The following is a 19,669-nucleotide window of genomic DNA, read 5'->3' on the forward strand; positions in this document are numbered from 1 at the left end:
AAAAAACGCCACAAATCACGAACGGAATGTCCAATCCATCCCAAATTTGAATCACTTGTCACGGGTGGGTTACTCAACCCAGAGCCGAAAGCAATTCCATTTTCATCTATAGGGGGCGCCGCAAATGCGAAAAATGTAACCGTGTATCGCAAAAGCATGATTTTTGGGGGATAAATACCTTCCGAATTACTTACGCATGATCACAGGGGTGACGTGACATTGTAATTGTCTGGCAAAATTACTGGGAGGGCTTTTTTTCGTTCATAGGGGGCGCCGCAAATGCGAAAAATGTAACCATTTGTAGCTAAAACATGATTTGGGGGGGATAAATCCCCTCCGAAATACTTACACATGGGGTAACTTGACCGTGTAATTGGCTAGCACAATTATTATTATTATTATTATTATTATTATTATTATTATTATTATTATTATTATTATTATTATTATTATTATTGCCTAGACCAGTCTCATAAAAAAATCTCCCTGGCCTACTGTGTTATCATTATTTATGAAAAATAATCTATGCATACGTTTTTTTGGGGATGAATCCCTTCCCAATTATTTACACACGATCACAGACCTGATTTGACATTGTAATGGACGGCTCTATATCTTATCCGCCGCCAGGGGGCAGTAGCGATAGTTAGGCGTCTGGCACCGTTCAGTCACATTCTATTTACGCGTGTAGAAGAAGAGACCCCCCCCCCCTCGCATATCACTAATGTCAACAACGTCTATTTAAGGGTCTTTAGAAGCATTCATATTTTAATCAGGTGGCGACATGGATTTACTATTGAGCCACTAAACATGCACGCTAGGTTTATCCAGCGCGATTTGAGCCGTAAATACGAGGAAAAAGGCCTACAAAACCTCTTATTCCCACAATGATGATGATAACCCCCCAGCCAAGAGCTAAAGGCGTATTTCTTTCTTTTTAGTTGACTGTTTCACAAAATAATTCTGATGAATTGAACATGGTGGACCATATTGTAAACAAGTGTAATGTATGGTCTCGTCCTTAGTTAAGTTTTTGGATTGAATTGTGCTTGAAATGTACTGTAATTCTGCAAACTGTTAATAAATACTTAAATCGCTTCTGTGAAATGTTGTATCCTGTCTGAAGAGGATACGGAAATGGTCTTCCGTTTGACGACCTGTCTGTGCACAAATAACCGGATACAGTAGGCGGGCTAATGGGGACGGACGGACTGTCACTCAGCCAGACAGACACATGTGCGTCTTCACTTTACGGACAATCAATGAACTGAGTACAGCTTGTATGGTAATCAATTCACACTGAGGAGCTGCGTTCCAATTGGCGAATTTTGTTGGCGTTGTTTGAATATTTCTCTCCGTCACTCATTTCTCTCAGACACTGAGCCGACAACAGACGTGTTTTTGAGGGAAACTGACTCGACCCGCCACTGCAACTTCTCTGGATATATCTATTGTGTACAACTGCTATTTTTTGTATTCTTGTTTTGCTGTTTTTTTGTGTGTCCTTTTCTGTGGCTTACAGGAACAAGATCGGAGGTAAGTTCACAACAAATCCTTTTCTTAATCAAAATTGTTTTCTTGGTAAAAAAAAGTTTTCAAACCACCTAACCACCTAGTTTGACCGTCATAACCACACACACACACACACACACACACCAGCTAACGCCACCGGCATAACCAGTACACCACACACACACCAATGCTGCTTTGTGTTGTATTGAAACTTGGTTTGAAGACGTCGTCTTGGTAAAATAACCAAGCTACAACCTTCACACTGCACAGCTAATTAAAGACACTGGTAATGGCAGTGTTTTTGTTGACTGTGTGTGTGTGTGTGTGTGTGTGTGTGTGTGTGTGTGTGTGTGTGGTTAATCCATCGTCTACACGCCATAATCATTTTTGCATGGCCGCATCAGACCTCATCCGACGTTATAAACAATTAAATCCATGTAGGAGTTAGAACGTGTTGTAAAAAAAAAAAGAGAATAATTCGGTCGTCGCCACGTTGCCTCAGAATTCTCTAGTCTAGGGTAACTACTTTGAGAATAACAGCGGAGTGCTGATAATGGTTAACAGACGGTAACACTGAGTGTCTGTCACTGTATCCTCCCACGCATACTAACGCGGACCCCCGCGCCGAACTCCGCGGACCCCCCCCCCCCCGTACTCCGCGGACCCCCCCCCCCCCCGTGTGTGTGTGTGTGACAGGTGGTTGTGTGTGACTGGTGGTTGTGTGTGTGTGTGTGTGTGTGTGTGTGTGTGTGTGTGTGACTGGTGGTTGTGTGTACTAAACATGGTGTGTTCACTGTGGGTGAACTGCATGGGCATTGGTTGTATAACATGGTGTTAACCTGGCTCCTTAAGGGAGTTCCAGGGGGTCCCCAGCTAAATGATAGTTTGGAACCAAATGCACGCTTATGGGTCTGTAACTCTGAGAGTGTACAAATGGAACCAGGGTCCATTTGGTTCCATGTTGTACAGTCAGAGTTCAATTAACATTGATTTTTGAGTGGCGCAACCACTCCAACGAACAGCAATGTCCGTGTCCGTGTGTTCACCTATGTGACTACCTATGTGACTATGTCACTATGAGCACGAGTACCAATGACTACCACAAGTGGCGCTGTTGTGCCAGAAATGGAGAGAGAGAGAGAGATAGTGCTGCACTTCTGCCTGCTAATGAGAGACAGAGGGGGGGGGGGGAGTTGCACCACTCAGTTCACACAGGTGTGATTTTTACAATATAAATTGGGGGTCCCAGAGATAGAAATGCCATTAAATGGGGGTCGGTAGACTAATGCAATAAATGAAACGGGTTGAGAATCACTGCTAGAGCCATACAATTCTTCTCTTATGGGGGTCCCTGCCCTGGGCCTGGCATATATTTTCAAATGAGGGTCCGTGGGCTAATTGGTGTGAGTTTGGGAACCACTGCTCTACTGGGTTTAGTTGGTTGCACTGGACACTGGTTCTATAACCAGGTGGCTTGTTAGGCTGTTCTGATTTCTTTCTATACCAAAGGTCTACGTTGTGCAAAAGGGAGCTTGTAGATCTGCTACTTTCAGCAAATGTTCCCCTCAGAATGGTGATGCTAGCTAATTAATTATGTAAAAAACAAATATACGTATGTTGGGCTGTTCTGTGTGATATTTTTTTCTATACCAGGGGTCAGTCACTGTACCCGCACTATCCCATGCATAACTGGGCATTGGTTGTATAACCCATTCTGGGCGGTAACCCCTTTTGGTGTTTTAAGCATTGTTATACTTTAGCTGTTGAAAAATAGCAGATCTACAAGCTCATAGCAAGCTTGTAGATCTGCTATTTTTGAAAAATCGTGAAAATGTGGTGCAAATCCTTATATATTCTATCAGAGCGAATGTTTTTAACTCAAATCTTTGATTCTGGGAGGTCCCTGGAACAACATATTTTCAGATCGGGGTCAGAAAACTGTTTAAATTTAGAGGGCATTTGTAGAATCATCCTCAGGTCTAAAAGGGGTAACCTGGTGTTGGTTATAAAGTTTGTTGTTGTACTCTACTGTAGTGGGTCCCAAAGTGGGGTCCGGGGACCCCCAGGGGTCCTTGAGGGAGTTCCAGGGGGTCCCCAGCAAAATGATAGTTTGGAACCAAATGGACTCTTATGTGTCTGTAGCTCTGAGTGTACAAATGGACCCGTAACAAATGGAACCAAATGGACCCGTTACGGGTCCATTTGGTTACATTTGTGCTCTCAGAGTTAAATGAACATTGATTTTACAATATAAATTGGGCGTCCCAAAGTGGGGTCCGGGGACCCCCAGGGGTCCTTGAGGGAGTTCCAGTGGGTCCCCAGCAAAATGATAATTTGGAACCAAATGGACCCTTATGGGTCTAACTCTGAGAGTATACAAATGGAACCAAATGAACCCATTAGGCTCCACTTGGGTCCATTTGCAATTAATTAACATTGTTTTCACAATATAAATTGGTGGTCCCAGAGATAGAAATGCCATTAAATGGGGTTTTGTAGACTAATGCATGTCAAACTGGGGGTCCTTGAAATGAAATGGGTTGAGAATCACTGCTAGGGCTGTAAAAAAAAATCTTCTTATGGAGTTATGGGCAGGCCTGGAATTTCATCCTTTTAGGGGCAAGGCCACTTGGCCTTTAGTGTGGTCAACTTTTTGAGGGCACAAGGCCAAGTGCCAGGGCATGAAGGCCATCAATTAAAACAATGATTTTAAGTCCCCGGTCATCATTATTTTAGCTTAAAGGTTAAGGATGATTACATTTTTTTTAATTTAAAGGCGAACATTGTTTCAGAACAGTTATTCTTAAATAGGCTACATTCATTTTTATAGCCCTATGTTTCTGTTCTGCCTTGTTTGTTTTTCTTCTGCTATAGTCACAACTGTGTGATATGTTCCTTGTTTTTATTTTCTTCTATTGTTTATACTGTGCAAATTGTTCAGCACCTTCTAACTTTGTTTCAAAAGGTGCTTTATAAATAACATTTACTTAATTACTTACATAACTTTTGAATGAGGGCTTGGTTTAGAAAAGCCTATATTTTGTGCTAAAGTAATATATTGAATAACATATAAATGTAGATTTTAAGGCTAGACTGGCATATGGCATTGTGGGGCTGCAGGACTGAGGACTCTGGAGATAAGTCAAGTGTAAAAAGCATTTTGTACAATTGTGTGCTTATGAACATTTACCACGTTATGTCCGCATTGATACAGAAATGAATGATTATTAAGCGAGCGACGCGTGGTGTACAGTGAGCGCGCTCTGGTGCTTGGCTACTAGCGTTTGGCTAGCGATATTAGCCGTGTAGTGGCCAGCGTTGGCTGTTTAAACAATTTACTGTCAACTAACGTAGCAGACGATAGCGTGGTAAATGGTGGAGGAGTCCTGCAGTCTATGCTGTTGCGTGGTATTGTTTTGTGAGTTTATATGTCCATGAAGACGAGTCACGTTGGTCTTAACACACGGGCTCTGTGTGATAATAATCCTGAAGCGCTGAGTGTCAGTGTGAGTGAGAGCTGTCAGTGCGTGTATGCGTGCATGGAGCGGAGGAGGAGGAGGGAGGAGGCAAAGTAACGCAAAAGAATTAAACCACTTGGCAAATGGCAACACAACTACAATAGCCTACAGACAATACAAGTCTGCGCGAGACGTTTGGGGAAGGTTACCGTAATGACTGAAAAATTGCGCAGAGGAAAAATGGTAAAATGAACTGCTGTGGGCGCCGGTCGGGGCACATGGGCACCGCGGCCACTGTGGCCGTCTGGGCATATACTTTTTCGAGGGGCACAAGGCCAAAGAGAGGGGCAACGACGGCCATGGCCGCCGTGGCCGCCGTGAAATTCCTGCCCTGGTTATGGGGGTCCCTGGCATATATTTTCAAATGAGGGTCCGCAGGCTAATTGGTGTGAATTTGGAAGTCCTTGACATGAAAACGTTTGGAAACCACTGCTCTACTGGGTTTAGTTGGTTGAAGAACAGGACACTGGTTCTATAACCAGGTGGCTTTTTGGGATGTTCTGATATCGGTGTGATATTTATTTGAGTGGTGCAGCCACTCCATTACAGAGCTATGTGTGTGGGTGCCTGGCTGGGTGCCTGCCTGGCTGGGTGGGTGTGTCTGAGCACGAAAACAGCATGGTTGTTTTTCACCACCTGTGCGCAACCCAACACACACACATATTAACTGTATATATGGTGATTTCGGGTGTGCCAGTACAGTACAGTAGAGGGACCCCCACACGGTAAATCTGTCACTTCTCAACTGTTTCGGACACGGGGCGGCTCACCAGAATCGGGCCGGCACCCTGGGTGCGTTCCTGTGGGTCAGGAACTTGCCCCCCTGGGGACCCCCACACGGAGTTGCACCACTCACTTCACACGGGTGTGATTTTTCTATACCAGGGGTCTAGGTTGTGCTAAAAGGAGCGTGTAAATCTGTTACTTTGTACAAAAAATATATATATGTTGGGCTGTTCTGATATCAGAGTGATATTTCTTTCCAGCGATCTGGGTTGTGCAAAAGGGAACTTGAAGATCTGCTACTTTCAGCAAATGTTCCCTTCAGAATGCGGATGATGGCTAATTGTTAATGATGCAATCATGTCACCCTCCGGGGGTCATGGAATGCAATACTGTACTCAGTACTGCAGTACTTAAACTTTTTCATGTCAAGGACCCCCAAATTGCATACAGACCCCCATTTTAAAATATATGCCAGGGAAGGCACCCCCAAACGAGAAGATCTTTACAGCTTGAGCAGTGGTTCTCAACCATTTCAATGTCAAGGACCTGGGGGTCTGAGGCCTAATGCATGTCAAACTAGCATGTCACACACCTAAGATAGCAGACCGAGGAGCTCACAGCGTCGTGGATGATACGTCGTGTGAGCCCTTGTGCTATGTTTGTAAAACATTTATACTGCGCAGCAGCGCCTCGTGAAATAGACCAGTGGCAGTGTTGTTTTTGTTGAAAACTATGACCGAGGTGTGTGTGTGTGTGTGTGTGTGTGTGTGTGTGTGTGTGTGTGTGTGTGTGTGTGTGTGTGTGTGTGTGTGTGTGTGTGTGTGTGTGTGTGTGTGTGTGTGTGTGTGTGTGTGTGTGTGTGTGTGTGGTTGAACTAAACATATGGATGCTGCTGCATACGTTGTGTTGCTTAAATGACTGCATAGTTGCGTTCTCAACAGTTGCGCAGCAAAACACAAAAGGAAAAAAATCCATCGACACATTGATTTGCGGTCTTGACTTATTTGCCAAATATGAGTCGTTTCACATCCCTACTACATACGCCTTGTGAGCTTGTACATCTGCTATGTTTGTAAAATATTTTGGTGTGTGTGTGTGTGTGTGTGTGGGGGGTACTGCAGTGGTTCTTAAACCTTTTCATATCAAGGACCCCCAAATTGATACAGACCAACATTTGAAAATATATGCCAGTGCAGCAACACCCATACAAGATTCGTATGGCTCAGTGATTCTCAATTATTTGAATTTCAAGGACCTGGGGTCCAAGGCCTAATCCATGTCAAACTAGTCCCAGGCCTAATAGATGTCAAACTGGCATGTATTAGGCCTTGACTTGGACCCCCATTTAATGACATTTCTCTGGCACCTCAATCTATATTGTAAAACCAATGTCAATTTAACTGTGTACAAATGGACCCAGTGGCCATTTGTATGTTCTCAGATATACAGATACAAGGGACCATCTGCTTCCAGTCTATATATTTTAGCTGGGGACCCCCTGGAACTTCCTCAAGGACCCATGGGGGTCTCTGGACCCCACTTTGACAACCACTGCAGTACTGTACTCTAACATTGTTGAAGTAGGACTCATCAAATGTCCCTGGGACCCATCTAACAGACCACCCCTGAGTCCCAGGACCTATTACATTGAAAACCTATTTACATCACTGTGAAGACTCGTGTAATAATGTTATACTATACTCTAACTGTGTGTGTGTGTGTGTGTGTGTGTGTGTGTGTGTGTGTGTGTGTGTGTGTGTGTGTGTGTGTGTGTGTGTGTGTGTGTGTGTGTGTGTGTGTGTGTGTGTGTGTGTGTGTGTCAAATTACAGTTCCAGAGAGGGAGACACTGGTCACCACAGGCTGTGGTGACCCGGACTGGTCCGTCACTAGGTTTGTCACTTTTGTATTGTTAGCAAATGGACACTTCTTTGACATCATTCAGTTAATTGTAAAGAATCCTAAAGCAAAAATCTTGGCCACTTGCTCACTCACACTCGGTCACTCCAGCATGGCAGTGTTATGGTGAAATTGATGACCTATGTGACCTGATGACCTATGTGACCATCTTATGGACTTCACATAACTTACATGGAGGTCTTTAAATATGTCTCCTAAATACTGTTACATTGAACTCTGCTAATTAACAAACCACGATGATTGATGTTAGGACATTGACCTTATGTGATGTCTACTCTAGTTTACATAATGGGACATGCCTCCATGCCACTACATGTTATTAGCTTTCAACACTTCACCACTTTAATTGCATCCTGTGTCCACACATTTTACAAATGTTACCTTCCTACTCTTAGAAATAAATTGTAACGTTAGTTAGTGGTTGCACTACTAAATTCAGTTTGTCATTGGGGTTGCTTTTTTGTGTTATACGGTAATACCACATTGCTATTCTAATTTTGCCTATTTCAGATGAGTGTCATTGTATATCATGCTCTATTCTGTGGTTTACAGAATATTCAGTAAACATATTAACATATTTCTTCACTCCAATTGTACTTTTCCACTGTTATCTAAAAGACAATGAAACAAGTCAAAATGTAGTCTCTAGTCTGAACTATTTTTTTTTACTGCTTAGGTCATCAGATCTGAACAGCTACACCAGTGACTTCATATATAACGGTAAGAAAGTTCATTCTTGGTTAGTTAGAGACTACATATAGTAACGGTAAGTAATTTCATTCTTGGTTAGTTGGCGACTACATATATTTAACGGTAAGTTCATTCTTGGTTAGTTAGAGAGTACATATATTTAACGGTAAGTAAGTTAATTCTTGGTTACAGACTGCATATTTACAGGTAAATTGTGATTTTTAACACGTTTAGATCTAGTCATTATTTTGTCACATAACATTGTGACATCATGCCTCGTCCGAAGCAGAGATCTGCGGCTAAAAAGAAATTCTGGGCTAATAGCCCTGCTAAGGCCAACCTTTCACAATCACCAAACGGTAGCGCTTCAGTCGAGGAAGTCGATGAGAAGAAACAGGAGACCATTTCTCCACTCGTGCAGCCTTCTCCAAAAAAAGCTCGGCATGCCATTGACCTTTCCAACAGGGACCCTGTGCATGAACCACTCGTTCAACCATCTGCTGTGATCTCTGTGCAAGCATCCAGAAGCCAGGCTCATAATTTATATCCCAATTTTTCAAGGAATAAGCAGTGTACATGCATGTCTCTCACATTTCTGGCACAGCAAAATGAGGGACTTGAGTTGAGGAGGGATGATCTCAACAAGATACTGGACATGGGCGACCGTCTGTATAGAAGAACAATCAATAGACTAAAAAGACGGAACCTGTTTCAGAGCAAATTCCTGTCGATGGAGGAAACGCCTCTCGATGTGGAAACGGAACACAATCACTACTCTGTGATCAAATCGAATGTGGAGACGGGATACATGAGAGAAGCAGGAGATACTAGACAGCAGCATTGGTTGCTGAATCTTCATGCAAGACTCCAGTGTTTGTCTGCAGATGTGACACATGCACTGCTTACAATATCGCCATACACAATTGCTGTATTTAGAGACGCGTCGGGAAGATATGGCATGTTTGACCCGCACAGCAGAAATGATGATGGCCTACCTTTAGCTCCGTGGAAAGGAGGAACAGCAGTAATGATGACCTTCACTCACTTGGATGATCTAATTGCTAAAATTGACCATCTAACTGTCAGCGTACATTCCATACCGATTGACAGAATGCTGTTTGACTTCATGCCAGTGACATTTGTACAGACAAATGCCCCATCACCCCATGTAGAGACAAATGCCCCGTCACCCTCAACTAGCAGACATGAAACAAACACTGGGCCATCAAGCACCAAGCCTTCTCTGCAGTCAGGCATTTCATCACCCACAGAAGTGGGGTCCAACACTTCATCTGACACTTTTCACAAACTGAACAAACGCCGGCGACGGAAACTGAGCAGAAAAACAGGTTCACAGAAACCAACAACTCGAAGACAGACAAACACAATTGAAGATATTAGGGCCAGGAATAAGGAATATATCCGGAAGTACAGGGCAAAGAGGTGCATCATAGATACAGAATTCAAGGCTAAGCAAAAAGGATACAACAGCGCATACTTCCAAAGCAAATACAGCAAAGATCTGGATTTCAAAGGGAAGGAACTGCAGAAGCACAAGTACAGGTACAAGATGGATGAGGTGTTCAGAGAGAAGCGCAAGGCATTTAGCAAGGCATATGACAACAGTAGGTATCATACAGATGAGAAGTTCAGGGGGAAGCGCAAGGCATTTAGCAAGGCATATGTCAACAGGAGGTTCCATGTAGATGAGGAGTTCAGGGAAAAGCTCAGGCAACACATGAAGTTTTACATGGCCCACAAATGCAAAACAGACGCGTTCTTCAAGATGCGCCGTGACATGCGCCAAGCCTTGAAGTTAAAAAGAAGGTACATGGAGTTATGTCGAGTGCAGCTCAGACTGCGCGTTGAAGACAACAAGAGGCGAGTAGAAGATAGGCGCCTTGAAAAGGAAGCAAGGAAAGCTTTACAAGAAAAGCAGCTCCAAGACTGCTGTATAGCGAAATTCCACGCAGACATAGAAGATGGACCAACATTTGTGTGCACAACGTGCCACCGGGCGCTGTTCTCTGGTCAAGTGGACCCTTGTCATCGGGAAAAGTACAAGACAAACCTTGACGTAGTTGCAGCATGCTTGACTGGAAAATACGTTCATTTCTGTGACGATGAATGCGGAGGCCCAGAAGAGTGCACTGTACCCAAAGAAAGACATAGAGAGTGGATATGTAAATGCTGTCACAGAATTGTACTAGCAGGAAGAATGCCAGACATAGCTGTTGCAAACAACTTGGAGCTAGCAGCCATTCCTCCAGAGCTTTGCCAACTGAATGTTCTGGAAAGACAAATGACAGCATTAGACATCCCATTTGCCAAGATTCTCACTCTCCCTAAAGGCAAACAAGGAGCTGTACATGGTGCTGTGGTGTGTGTACCTTCAAACGTGGAAACCACCATAAACGCCTTACCCAGAAGGCTCGACTCATCTGGTTTGTACAGAGTGAAGCTGAAGCGACGTATGCGGTACAAAGGCCATCATTTGTTTCACACTGTCAATGTGAGGAATGTGGTTTTGGCTCTGAGGAAACTCATCGAGACACACCCCGACTACAGGAACATCACAATCCGAGACGAGGACGACATCAGTGGTGAAGCTGTGGTAGACCCGCTTGAAGAACTACCCGCTTCTGAACAGACGGCCACAGACGACGGCATGGACAGTTGTGATGAGGCCGAAATGATGGAAGTGGCTGATTCTACGGAAGCTCTCGACTCATCACGGACAGTGGATCAGCATCCACCCAGTGCTGAGGATGAGCAAGATGTGCTGAGACCTGGACATGGCCTAGACAGTTGCCTGCAACCGGACGACATTGGGCAGGACATGATGACATATGGAGATGGCATATTCACCATAGCCCCAGCGGAAGGAAACAAGCCTGTCAGCTACAGCACAGTCCCTAACCTCGAAGCAAAGGCCTTCCCGACATTGTTTCCCACTGGAGAGAACACGTTTGATCGGAAGAGAAGGGTCAAACTGTCCCCAAGCAGGTACTTCAACGCGAGACTTTTCGGTGTTGACGCACGTTTTGCAAGAGACCAAACCTATCTCTTCTTTGCACAGTTTGTCTCAGAGACACACTTGGCAAAAAACACCATCTCAATCCAATTGAGAAAAGGCAAACCCAAAACCAAAGATGGTCGCCGGATCAACAACAAGATGTTGCAGAACAAGTCTGAAGTCGAGCGACTGGTCAAAAACCGCGACGCAACAAGATTCATGTCGCCAATGAGGGGGACTCCAGCTTACTGGCAGAAGACCATGTTGGATTTGTTTGCCATGGTCCGTCAGATAGGTCCACCCACCTTCTTTTTGACCATAAGTGCTGCAGAGTTCAGATGGCCGGAGGTTATAAAGGCAATCAAAGCACAGCAAGGCCAAATAGTGGACTTCGACAAGCTGGACTGGAATGACAAATGCGACATCCTCAGAAGCAATGCAGTGACGACCATGCGCATGTTTGACAAGCGAGTTAGTTCGTATTATAGAAACGTGCTGTTTGATAAGGAGGCTCTTCCAATTGGACGCGTCATCGATTGGTTCCATCGCGTGGAATTCCAAGCAAGAGGGTCCCCCCATTTGCATTGTTTAATGTGGATAGCCGACGCCCCCGTATATGGAGAAGACTCGGACGAGAAGATTTGCGAGTTTGCAGACCGCTACATTAAGTGCCAGCTGCCTGATCCGAACGAAGATCCCATACTCTACAAAATTGTCACAGAGGTTCAGATGCACAGCAGAAACCATACCAAATCGTGTAGGAAAGGTCGCAAGACATGCAGGTTTGGATTCCCAAAACCACCAGTGGACAAAACGTGGATCACAAACCCGACGCCAGTTGATCCAATTCAGGAAGAACTTGAAAAAGATTTGGATGATGGCGCAACGGCTGGAAATGATGCAGCAAATAAGAGTGCAAGAAAGGAGGCAAAGGACGGTGCAAAAGGCTTAGGCAAAAAACGGACGGCACAGACGCAAGCTTCTATGGCCAAACTCAAACCACTGTTTGATATGCTGATTGATGGCACATCAGAAGTGACTGACCTAGCGGACTTGCTGGCAAAGTGCAATTTGACTCGGGAAGAGTACAATGCCTCTCTTCAAGACATGAGGAAGACACATGTCCTCTTGATGAAGCGTGGAGTGAAGGACGGCTTTGTGAATAACTACAACCCAGTTTTGCTGAAGGCCTGGAATGCGAACATGGATATCCAGTTTGTCCTGGACCACTATGTCTGCATCTCCTACATGCTGTCCTACATATCCAAGGCCGAAAGTGAGATGGGCGAACTTCTCAAGCAAGTAGTGGTTGGAATAGACCCCACGAAAGTGAGCGAGAGGGATGCAATGAACCAACTGGTTCACTCCTATGTCAAAAACAGACAGGTTAGCGCACAGGAGGCAGTCGCCCGGACTTGCAGTTTGCATTTGAAGAAATGCTCCCGGCAAGTTATCTTCCTCCCCACGGATGACAATGCCATGAGAATGAGCCTCCCGCTCAGCACGCTGCAGAAAAGACCAGACGATTCAGAACACGTATGGATGACACATTGTCTGGACAGATACAATGTCAGACCCAAATCCCCCGAGTTTGACAACATGTGTCTAGCTGAATTTGCATCCGACTACAGGGTTGTGTACGGTGACGAAGCTACACAGAAGGATTGCGTAAAGCTCTCCGACAACATGGGAACCATGAGGAAGCGCAAAAAGGTTGGCTACCCCGCAGTCATCAGATATGCGAAATTTTCGGAACAGAAGGAACCCGAAAAATACTATGGCACCCTGCTTAAAGTCTACCTTCCCCATCGCTACCAAACATCGCTGAAAACCGAAACCTTCCCCTCCTACACAGAGTTCTACCACAACGCGTCTGTGAGATTACCTGGAACAGATGAGGTTTGGGGAGCCAATATAATTGTTGCTAGGAACAGGAAGAAGTTCGAGAAACACAGTGAATCGATCGAAGAAGCCATGGAGGAGTTCCTGAAGAATGGCCCTGCTGAAGACGCGTGGGCCGACATTGCAGCAGAAAATGAGCTCGATCGATTGGAATGTCTTGCCCAACAAGATGAAATTCCGCTGGATGATGAGGAACGAGACGACGTGCCAGAGTTCAGTGCTCAAGACGTGCCTAATATTGGACATGTTGCTGTATCGGCCCCACAGGTGAGCCTGGATCATCTGCTCACTATGTGTCGAAACCTCAACCAGACACAAGCCTCCATTTTTCACTCTGTACGTGACTGGTGCTTGAAGAGCGTGAACGAGCAGAACCCCGACCCGTTCTTTTACTTTGTCACTGGAGGTGCTGGAACTGGCAAATCACACATGATAAGGTGCGTCTACGGTGAAGGAACAAGAATTCTCCGTCGACTCCCCAGACTGTTTGAAGACACTGATCCATCTACGCCCACAGTGCTGCTGTCTGCGTTCACTGGAACTGCAGCATACAACATCTCAGGGAACACTCTGCACTCCCTGTTGAAGTTGCCAAGAAGCCTCAAACCCCCCTACACAGGCTTGGGAAATAGATTGGATGACATGCGAGCGAAGCTGGGGAATGCGCAGATCATCGTCATTGATGAGGTGTCGATGATTTCCAAAGACTTGTTTGCCTTCGTCCACTGGAGACTGCAAGAGATTAAAGGCAGCAAGATGCCATTCGGAGGCATGTCTGTGCTTGCAGTAGGTGACTTTCACCAGCTCCCTCCAACGTCACAAGGGAAACCGCTCTGCGTGCTCGAGGAATGCAAACCGGACCTTTTGCACGAACACTTTCAGATGATCACGTTGACGGAGATCATGCGACAGAAAGATGATGTGCCCTACGCAGAACTTCTCAATCGGCTGAGAGTCAAAGGGAAGAAGGATCCGCTGAGTGTTGCAGACAAAGATCTTCTTGCTCAGAGAGTGACTGAGCGTCACCTTTGTCCCAAGGATGTTGTGCACATCTTCGCAACCAACAAAGAAGTTGCGGCACACAACATCAAGTCCTTGTCTGAGCTCCACACCCACATCGTTGACATACCTGCAGAAGACTACAGGAGAGATGAACGGAATCACCAGATGACTCGTCTTAACAGAGCCTGTACAGGACAGCAAAAGGACCTTCTTGACAATTTGCAAGTTGCGGAAGGCGCCCCTGTCATGATCATCAGGAACATAGATGTGGAAGATGGCCTTGTCAACGGGACATTTGGCAAGATCGATAGTGTAGAGTATCTGGTGAACCAGGACGGCACTACGGTAGCCAAGCTTTGGCTTCTGCTAGACAAGCCTGATGCCGGGCTGAAATATCGCACAACTACACCTGGCGCTAAGCAAGTGCACATCATAAGGGTGGAGGAATACCTGAGTGACCAGAAAGTGATTCGCAGGCAATTTCCCATCAAGTTGGCATATGCTTGCACAGCTCACAAAGTCCAAGGCATGACTACGCAATCCGCCGTGGTTTCCCTGAAACGGATCTTCCAACCAGGCATGGCCTACGTTGCCCTCAGTAGGACAACGTCATTGCAAGGATTGCACATCATCGACTTTGATGAGAAGAAAATCTACGCTGATCCGGAAATCACAGCCGCCCTGGAATCCATGAAGACCGCCTCACTGGACAGTGTCATGCCACTGTTGCATTTTCGAGAGAGGATGGGCCAAGCGCAAATGCTGACGATTGTCCATCACAACACGCAAAGCTTACGGGCTCACATTCAGGACATCAGGCAACATCACGAATTTCCACTTGCAGATGTCCTGTGCTTGACAGAAACCCATCTCACTGGCTCTGTTGTGGATGACGGTCTGCAATTGGATGGGTACACCATGTTCAGCCGCAACAGACACGTGTCATACGCAAGCAACCCTGACCGTGCAGAACAGAACGGCGGCGGTGTGGCTGTGTATGTGAAGGACCATTTCCAGGCTAGTGAAAGGCGGAACATTTTCAATGTGACAAACATGGAGTTTGTGGTCGTCAAGATCGAGTCCCCTGTCAAGCTTCTGATCGCTGCGGTGTACAGACCACCACGTTACGGTGACCCGTTCCTGGAAAACCTGAAGGCCCTCCTGGACGGCTTAGAAATTATGGACCACCATCCCATCGTACTCTGTGGAGATTTTAATGAAGATCTACTTCAAGGGCCCACTTTTGGTGGGCCCATAAGCAGGCTGCTAGACTCCAGAGGATATGCACAACTCATCAAGGAGGCGACCACAGACAAGAACACGCTGTTGGATCACATGTACATCTCCAGACCACAGCAATGTCTACAGTCTGGAGTGCTGCGTACTTACTACAGCTACCACAATCCTGTGTATTGCGTATTATCCTCCGATCATGAGTAGTGAAGCCACACGATTCTCTGGTGTCCGATGAGAAAATTTGATTGATTGATTGGTGGGCGGTGGGGGGGGATTCACGTTCAGCTCCGTTCATTTGTTTGATTTCCTTGGAGGAGTTGCGTTGGGTCCCCAAGTCGGCTCCGTGGCCGTACCTTGAGTTGGCTGTGTGGCCGTGACCATTTCTTGTGTTGTCCTTGTGTTGGGTCCCCAAGTCGGCTCAGTGGCCGTACCTTGAGTTGGCTGTGTGGCCGTGACCGTCTCTTGTGTTGTCCTTGCGTTGGGTCCCCAAGTCGGCTCAGTGGCCGTACCTTGAGTTGGCTGTGTGGCCGTGACCATTTCTTGTGTTGTCATTGTGTTGGGTCCCCAAGTCGGCTCAGTGGCCGTACCTTGAGTTGGCTGTGTGGCCGTGACCGTCTCTTGTGTTGTCCTTGCGTTGGGTCCCCAAGTCGGCTCAGTGGCCGTACCTTGAGTTGGCTGTGTGGCCGTGACTATTTCTTGTGTTGTCCTTGTGTTGGGTCCCCAAGTCGGCTCAGTGGCCGTACCTGAGTTGGCTGTGTGGCCGTGACCGTCTCTTGTGTTGTCCTTGCGTTGGGTCCCCAAGTCGGCTCAGTGGCCGTACCTTGAGTTGGCTGTGTGGCCGTGACCGTCTCTTGTGTTGTCCTTGCGTTGGGTCCCCAAGTCGGCTCAGTGGCCATACCTTGAGTTGGCTGTGTGGCCGCGACCGTCTCTTGTGTTGTCCTTGCGTCCGTGTTTGAGGGATTCCGATTTTACAGGGGCCAGTTTCGAATTGCAGCCGTCCGTAAGTGCCCTTTGAGAGCGGTTTTGAAGGAGTCAAGGGATTCGCATGTCTTAATGACTGTTGGTAGGGCGTACCACATTTTGGTGGCATAGGAGCGAGAATAATAATAATAACCACCGCAACACGTTTCATCTGACACGCTCCACAGACATGTTTTCGCACCGGTTATGTTCTTCATAGCCAGACGGTGACCATGCTCTGGTGTCCGATGAGAAAATATAATAATGATAACCACCGCAACACGTTTCATCTGACACGCTCCACAGACATGTTTTCGCACCGGTTATGTTCTTCATAGCCAGACGGTGACCATGCTCTGGTGTCCGATGAGAAAATATAATAATGATAACCACCGCAACACGTTTCATCTGACACGCTCCACAGACATGTTTTCGCACCGGTTATGTTCTTCATAGCCACACGGTGACCATGCTCTGGTGTCCGATGAGAAAATATTATAATAATAACCACCGCAACACGTTTCATCTGACACGCTCCACAGACATGTTTTCGCACCGGTTATGTTCTTCATAGCCAGACGGTGACCATGCTCTGGTGTCCGATGAGAAAATATAATAATGATAACCACCGCAACACGTTTCATCTGACACGCTCCACAGACATGTTTTCGCACCGGTTATGTTCTTCATAGCCAGACGGTGACCATGCTCTGGTGTCCGATGAGAAAATATAATAATAATAACCACCGCAACACGTTTCATCTGACACGCTCCACAGACATGTTTTCGCACCGGTTATGTTCTTCATAGCCAGACGGTGACCATGCTCTGGTGTCCGATGAGAAAATATAATGATAACCACCGCAACACGTTTCATCTGACACGCTCCACAGACATGTTTTCGCACCGGTTATGTTCTTCATAGCCAGACGGTGACCATGCTCTGGTGTCCGATGAGAAAATATAATAATAATAACCACCGCAACACGTTTCATCTGACACGCTCCACAGACATGTTTTCGCACCGGTTATGTTCTTCATAGCCAGACGGTGACCATGCTCTGGTGTCCGATGAGAAAATATAATAGTAATAATAATCTTTATTTATAGTAGTGGGATAATGTGGTCCTGGTGTTTGTTACAATTCTGGCTCCTGCATTTTGGATTAGTTGTAGATGGTCTATACAGGGTCCTCCAATGAGAGGAAAGGTCTGACTCTTGCAATGTTTCTTAGGTGGTAAAAAGATATTTTTGTGACATTACTAATGTGCTTTTCAAGGTTTAACGGTTTTTCACAGTTTAACCTGTGAGGACAAGTTTCCGAATGTATTATTATTATTATTATTGACCTTTTGATGGTAAATGTAAGATTTGAGAGTATAATTCTTATTACTGCCTTATTTTGTCGTTAACACTTTTCTGTTTTTCATCGGTAAATAGTAACTAAATTTGTTTCTTCATGCGAATACCATTGCATTCATGTTGATTGTGAACCATTTGTGTTTGGAAAAAACTAACACTTCTTTCTCTGTTTTTCAGAAGCTGCTGAGTGATGCTACAGCACTGACAGATGTTTGAATCTTTCTGCCTTTAACCTTTTCTACTTTTCAGGATTTTTTTTAGATGTCATAATGTTTTACTCACCATTTGTTTTTAGGGCTGTAACACTATTGGACTAAAGTAGTTTAGGAGATTAATAATCATAATAACATGGTTAAAATAATTCTAAACTTTAAATAATGTATTAATAAAATAAATTACCTTTAATAGGCTTAAGTGCTTAATTATACTAATACATTTTCTCAATATAGTTGCAACCCTATAGTTTTTACCTATCTTTCAGAAAGTTAGATTTATTAGCTTGTTTGTAGAATATATTTTCCAGGAGCGTGCTTGATCGCCTTTTTAACAAAGGGGTCGGTGCAAGAATTTTTCCCTGTGCACTCCTAAATTGGCTGAAATAGGAGGCAGGTTTTTTGCTTCACTCTGGAAAATGTTTAATTTAGTAAAAGGTTAGAATATAACTTTTGATAATAGTAGTAACATTAACCATTATAACGTCTAACATAATATATCGATAATAAAACAAACGGTTTACTGGCATTATTATACTTACCATTATATATAACCTTTAAATACAACCATATATATATAAAATAGTGTTGCTTTCAATAAAGGTACAAATAATACATTTTTGTTAATAAACTGTTTAAACTATATCTGCTGTGCTTTGTCTCTACTTATTTTTACTATGTGTTTGAAATGTGAATCTATATTTTTACTATGTGTTTGAAATGTGAATCTATATGTTTGGTAATTATTTTGTCTAAATATTTACAATGAATACAGATGTGTTTTGGGTTCTTTTGAAATTACTATTCACAATCGGAAGGGTTCATCAAAACTGAAGCTGGACAAAAATGTTAACTTTGGAATAAATGCTATGTCATTATTGCATAAGCCCATACACATATACACACAAAGTATAACCCTATACAAAATTAATTACAAGGTAATTCATATATTCTTAAGATGGAAAAATAAAGTACTTAATCTTTTAGTCATACATTACTACAGGTATTTTCTCACTGGTAATGGCTGACATGCTTTTATTGTGAGTATGTTACCAGATGTGTGCATATTTTGGTTCATGCTACGAACAGAAGACATGGTACAAGATAACTTCTGATATGTTAACCAATTACTATATAAACAGGGTACAGTCTTATTTACCCACAACACTAATTCACATGAGAACAATAAGGTTCGAAATTTGTATTTTGAGACCTACAAAAAGCATTGGTCATTTTTGAGTAAACATGTTCATTGATTGCTTTTTCAAACAACATTACTGCATTCAGTGCATTGGTCCATATAAGAATCACTATTTGACACTGAAACGGTCGAGGACAGTTGCTGAATGCTGGAACAAGACAAATCCTTTACTATGTGTGAAATGGTGGAGCTCTTCTTAATGTGGTCAATTTAGGCAGAACAATGAGCGACAATACCAGTAGATCTTGGACACTGTCTGTGTCTGTCCGTATGACAACCTTGTAAAGTCATTTTGTGTATTAAATACATTTCAATAAAAGAAATCACACCGATTTGAAATAAACATCAATAGGAGAGCAATCCCCCTGCCCATGCATCTGACAGTGCAGATGAACTACCTCCAGCACTGAGGTG

At 44.5% G+C, this 19,669-nt stretch overlaps 1 protein-coding gene across 2 annotated transcripts; it reads left to right on the forward strand.

The window, feature by feature from the left end:
* Positions 1–1,293: 1,293 nt before the first annotated feature.
* Positions 1,294–18,609, forward strand: LOC306926154 (uncharacterized protein). 2 transcript variants are annotated; one of them, XR_013790373.1, is made up of 4 exons: positions 1,294–1,536; positions 7,587–7,647; positions 8,351–8,394; positions 18,020–18,609. XR_013790373.1 is itself a non-coding variant. In XM_079505414.1 (3 exons), exon 3 carries the CDS (start codon positions 8,636–8,638, stop codon positions 15,722–15,724), a length of 7,089 nt encoding a protein of 2,362 aa, XP_079361540.1. In that variant the 5' UTR covers positions 1,294–1,536; positions 7,587–7,647; positions 8,351–8,635; the 3' UTR covers positions 15,725–16,050. The 2 variants fall into 2 exon arrangements, 1 of the variants encoding a protein (XP_079361540.1); XM_079505414.1 differs by lacking the exon at positions 18,020–18,609 and having other exon boundaries at positions 8,351–16,050.
* Positions 18,610–19,669: the final 1,060 nt, after the last annotated feature.

Source organism: Electrona antarctica (genome assembly GCF_951216825.1).
Source record: "Electrona antarctica genome assembly, chromosome: 1".
Taxonomy (NCBI): domain Eukaryota; kingdom Metazoa; phylum Chordata; class Actinopteri; order Myctophiformes; family Myctophidae; genus Electrona; species Electrona antarctica.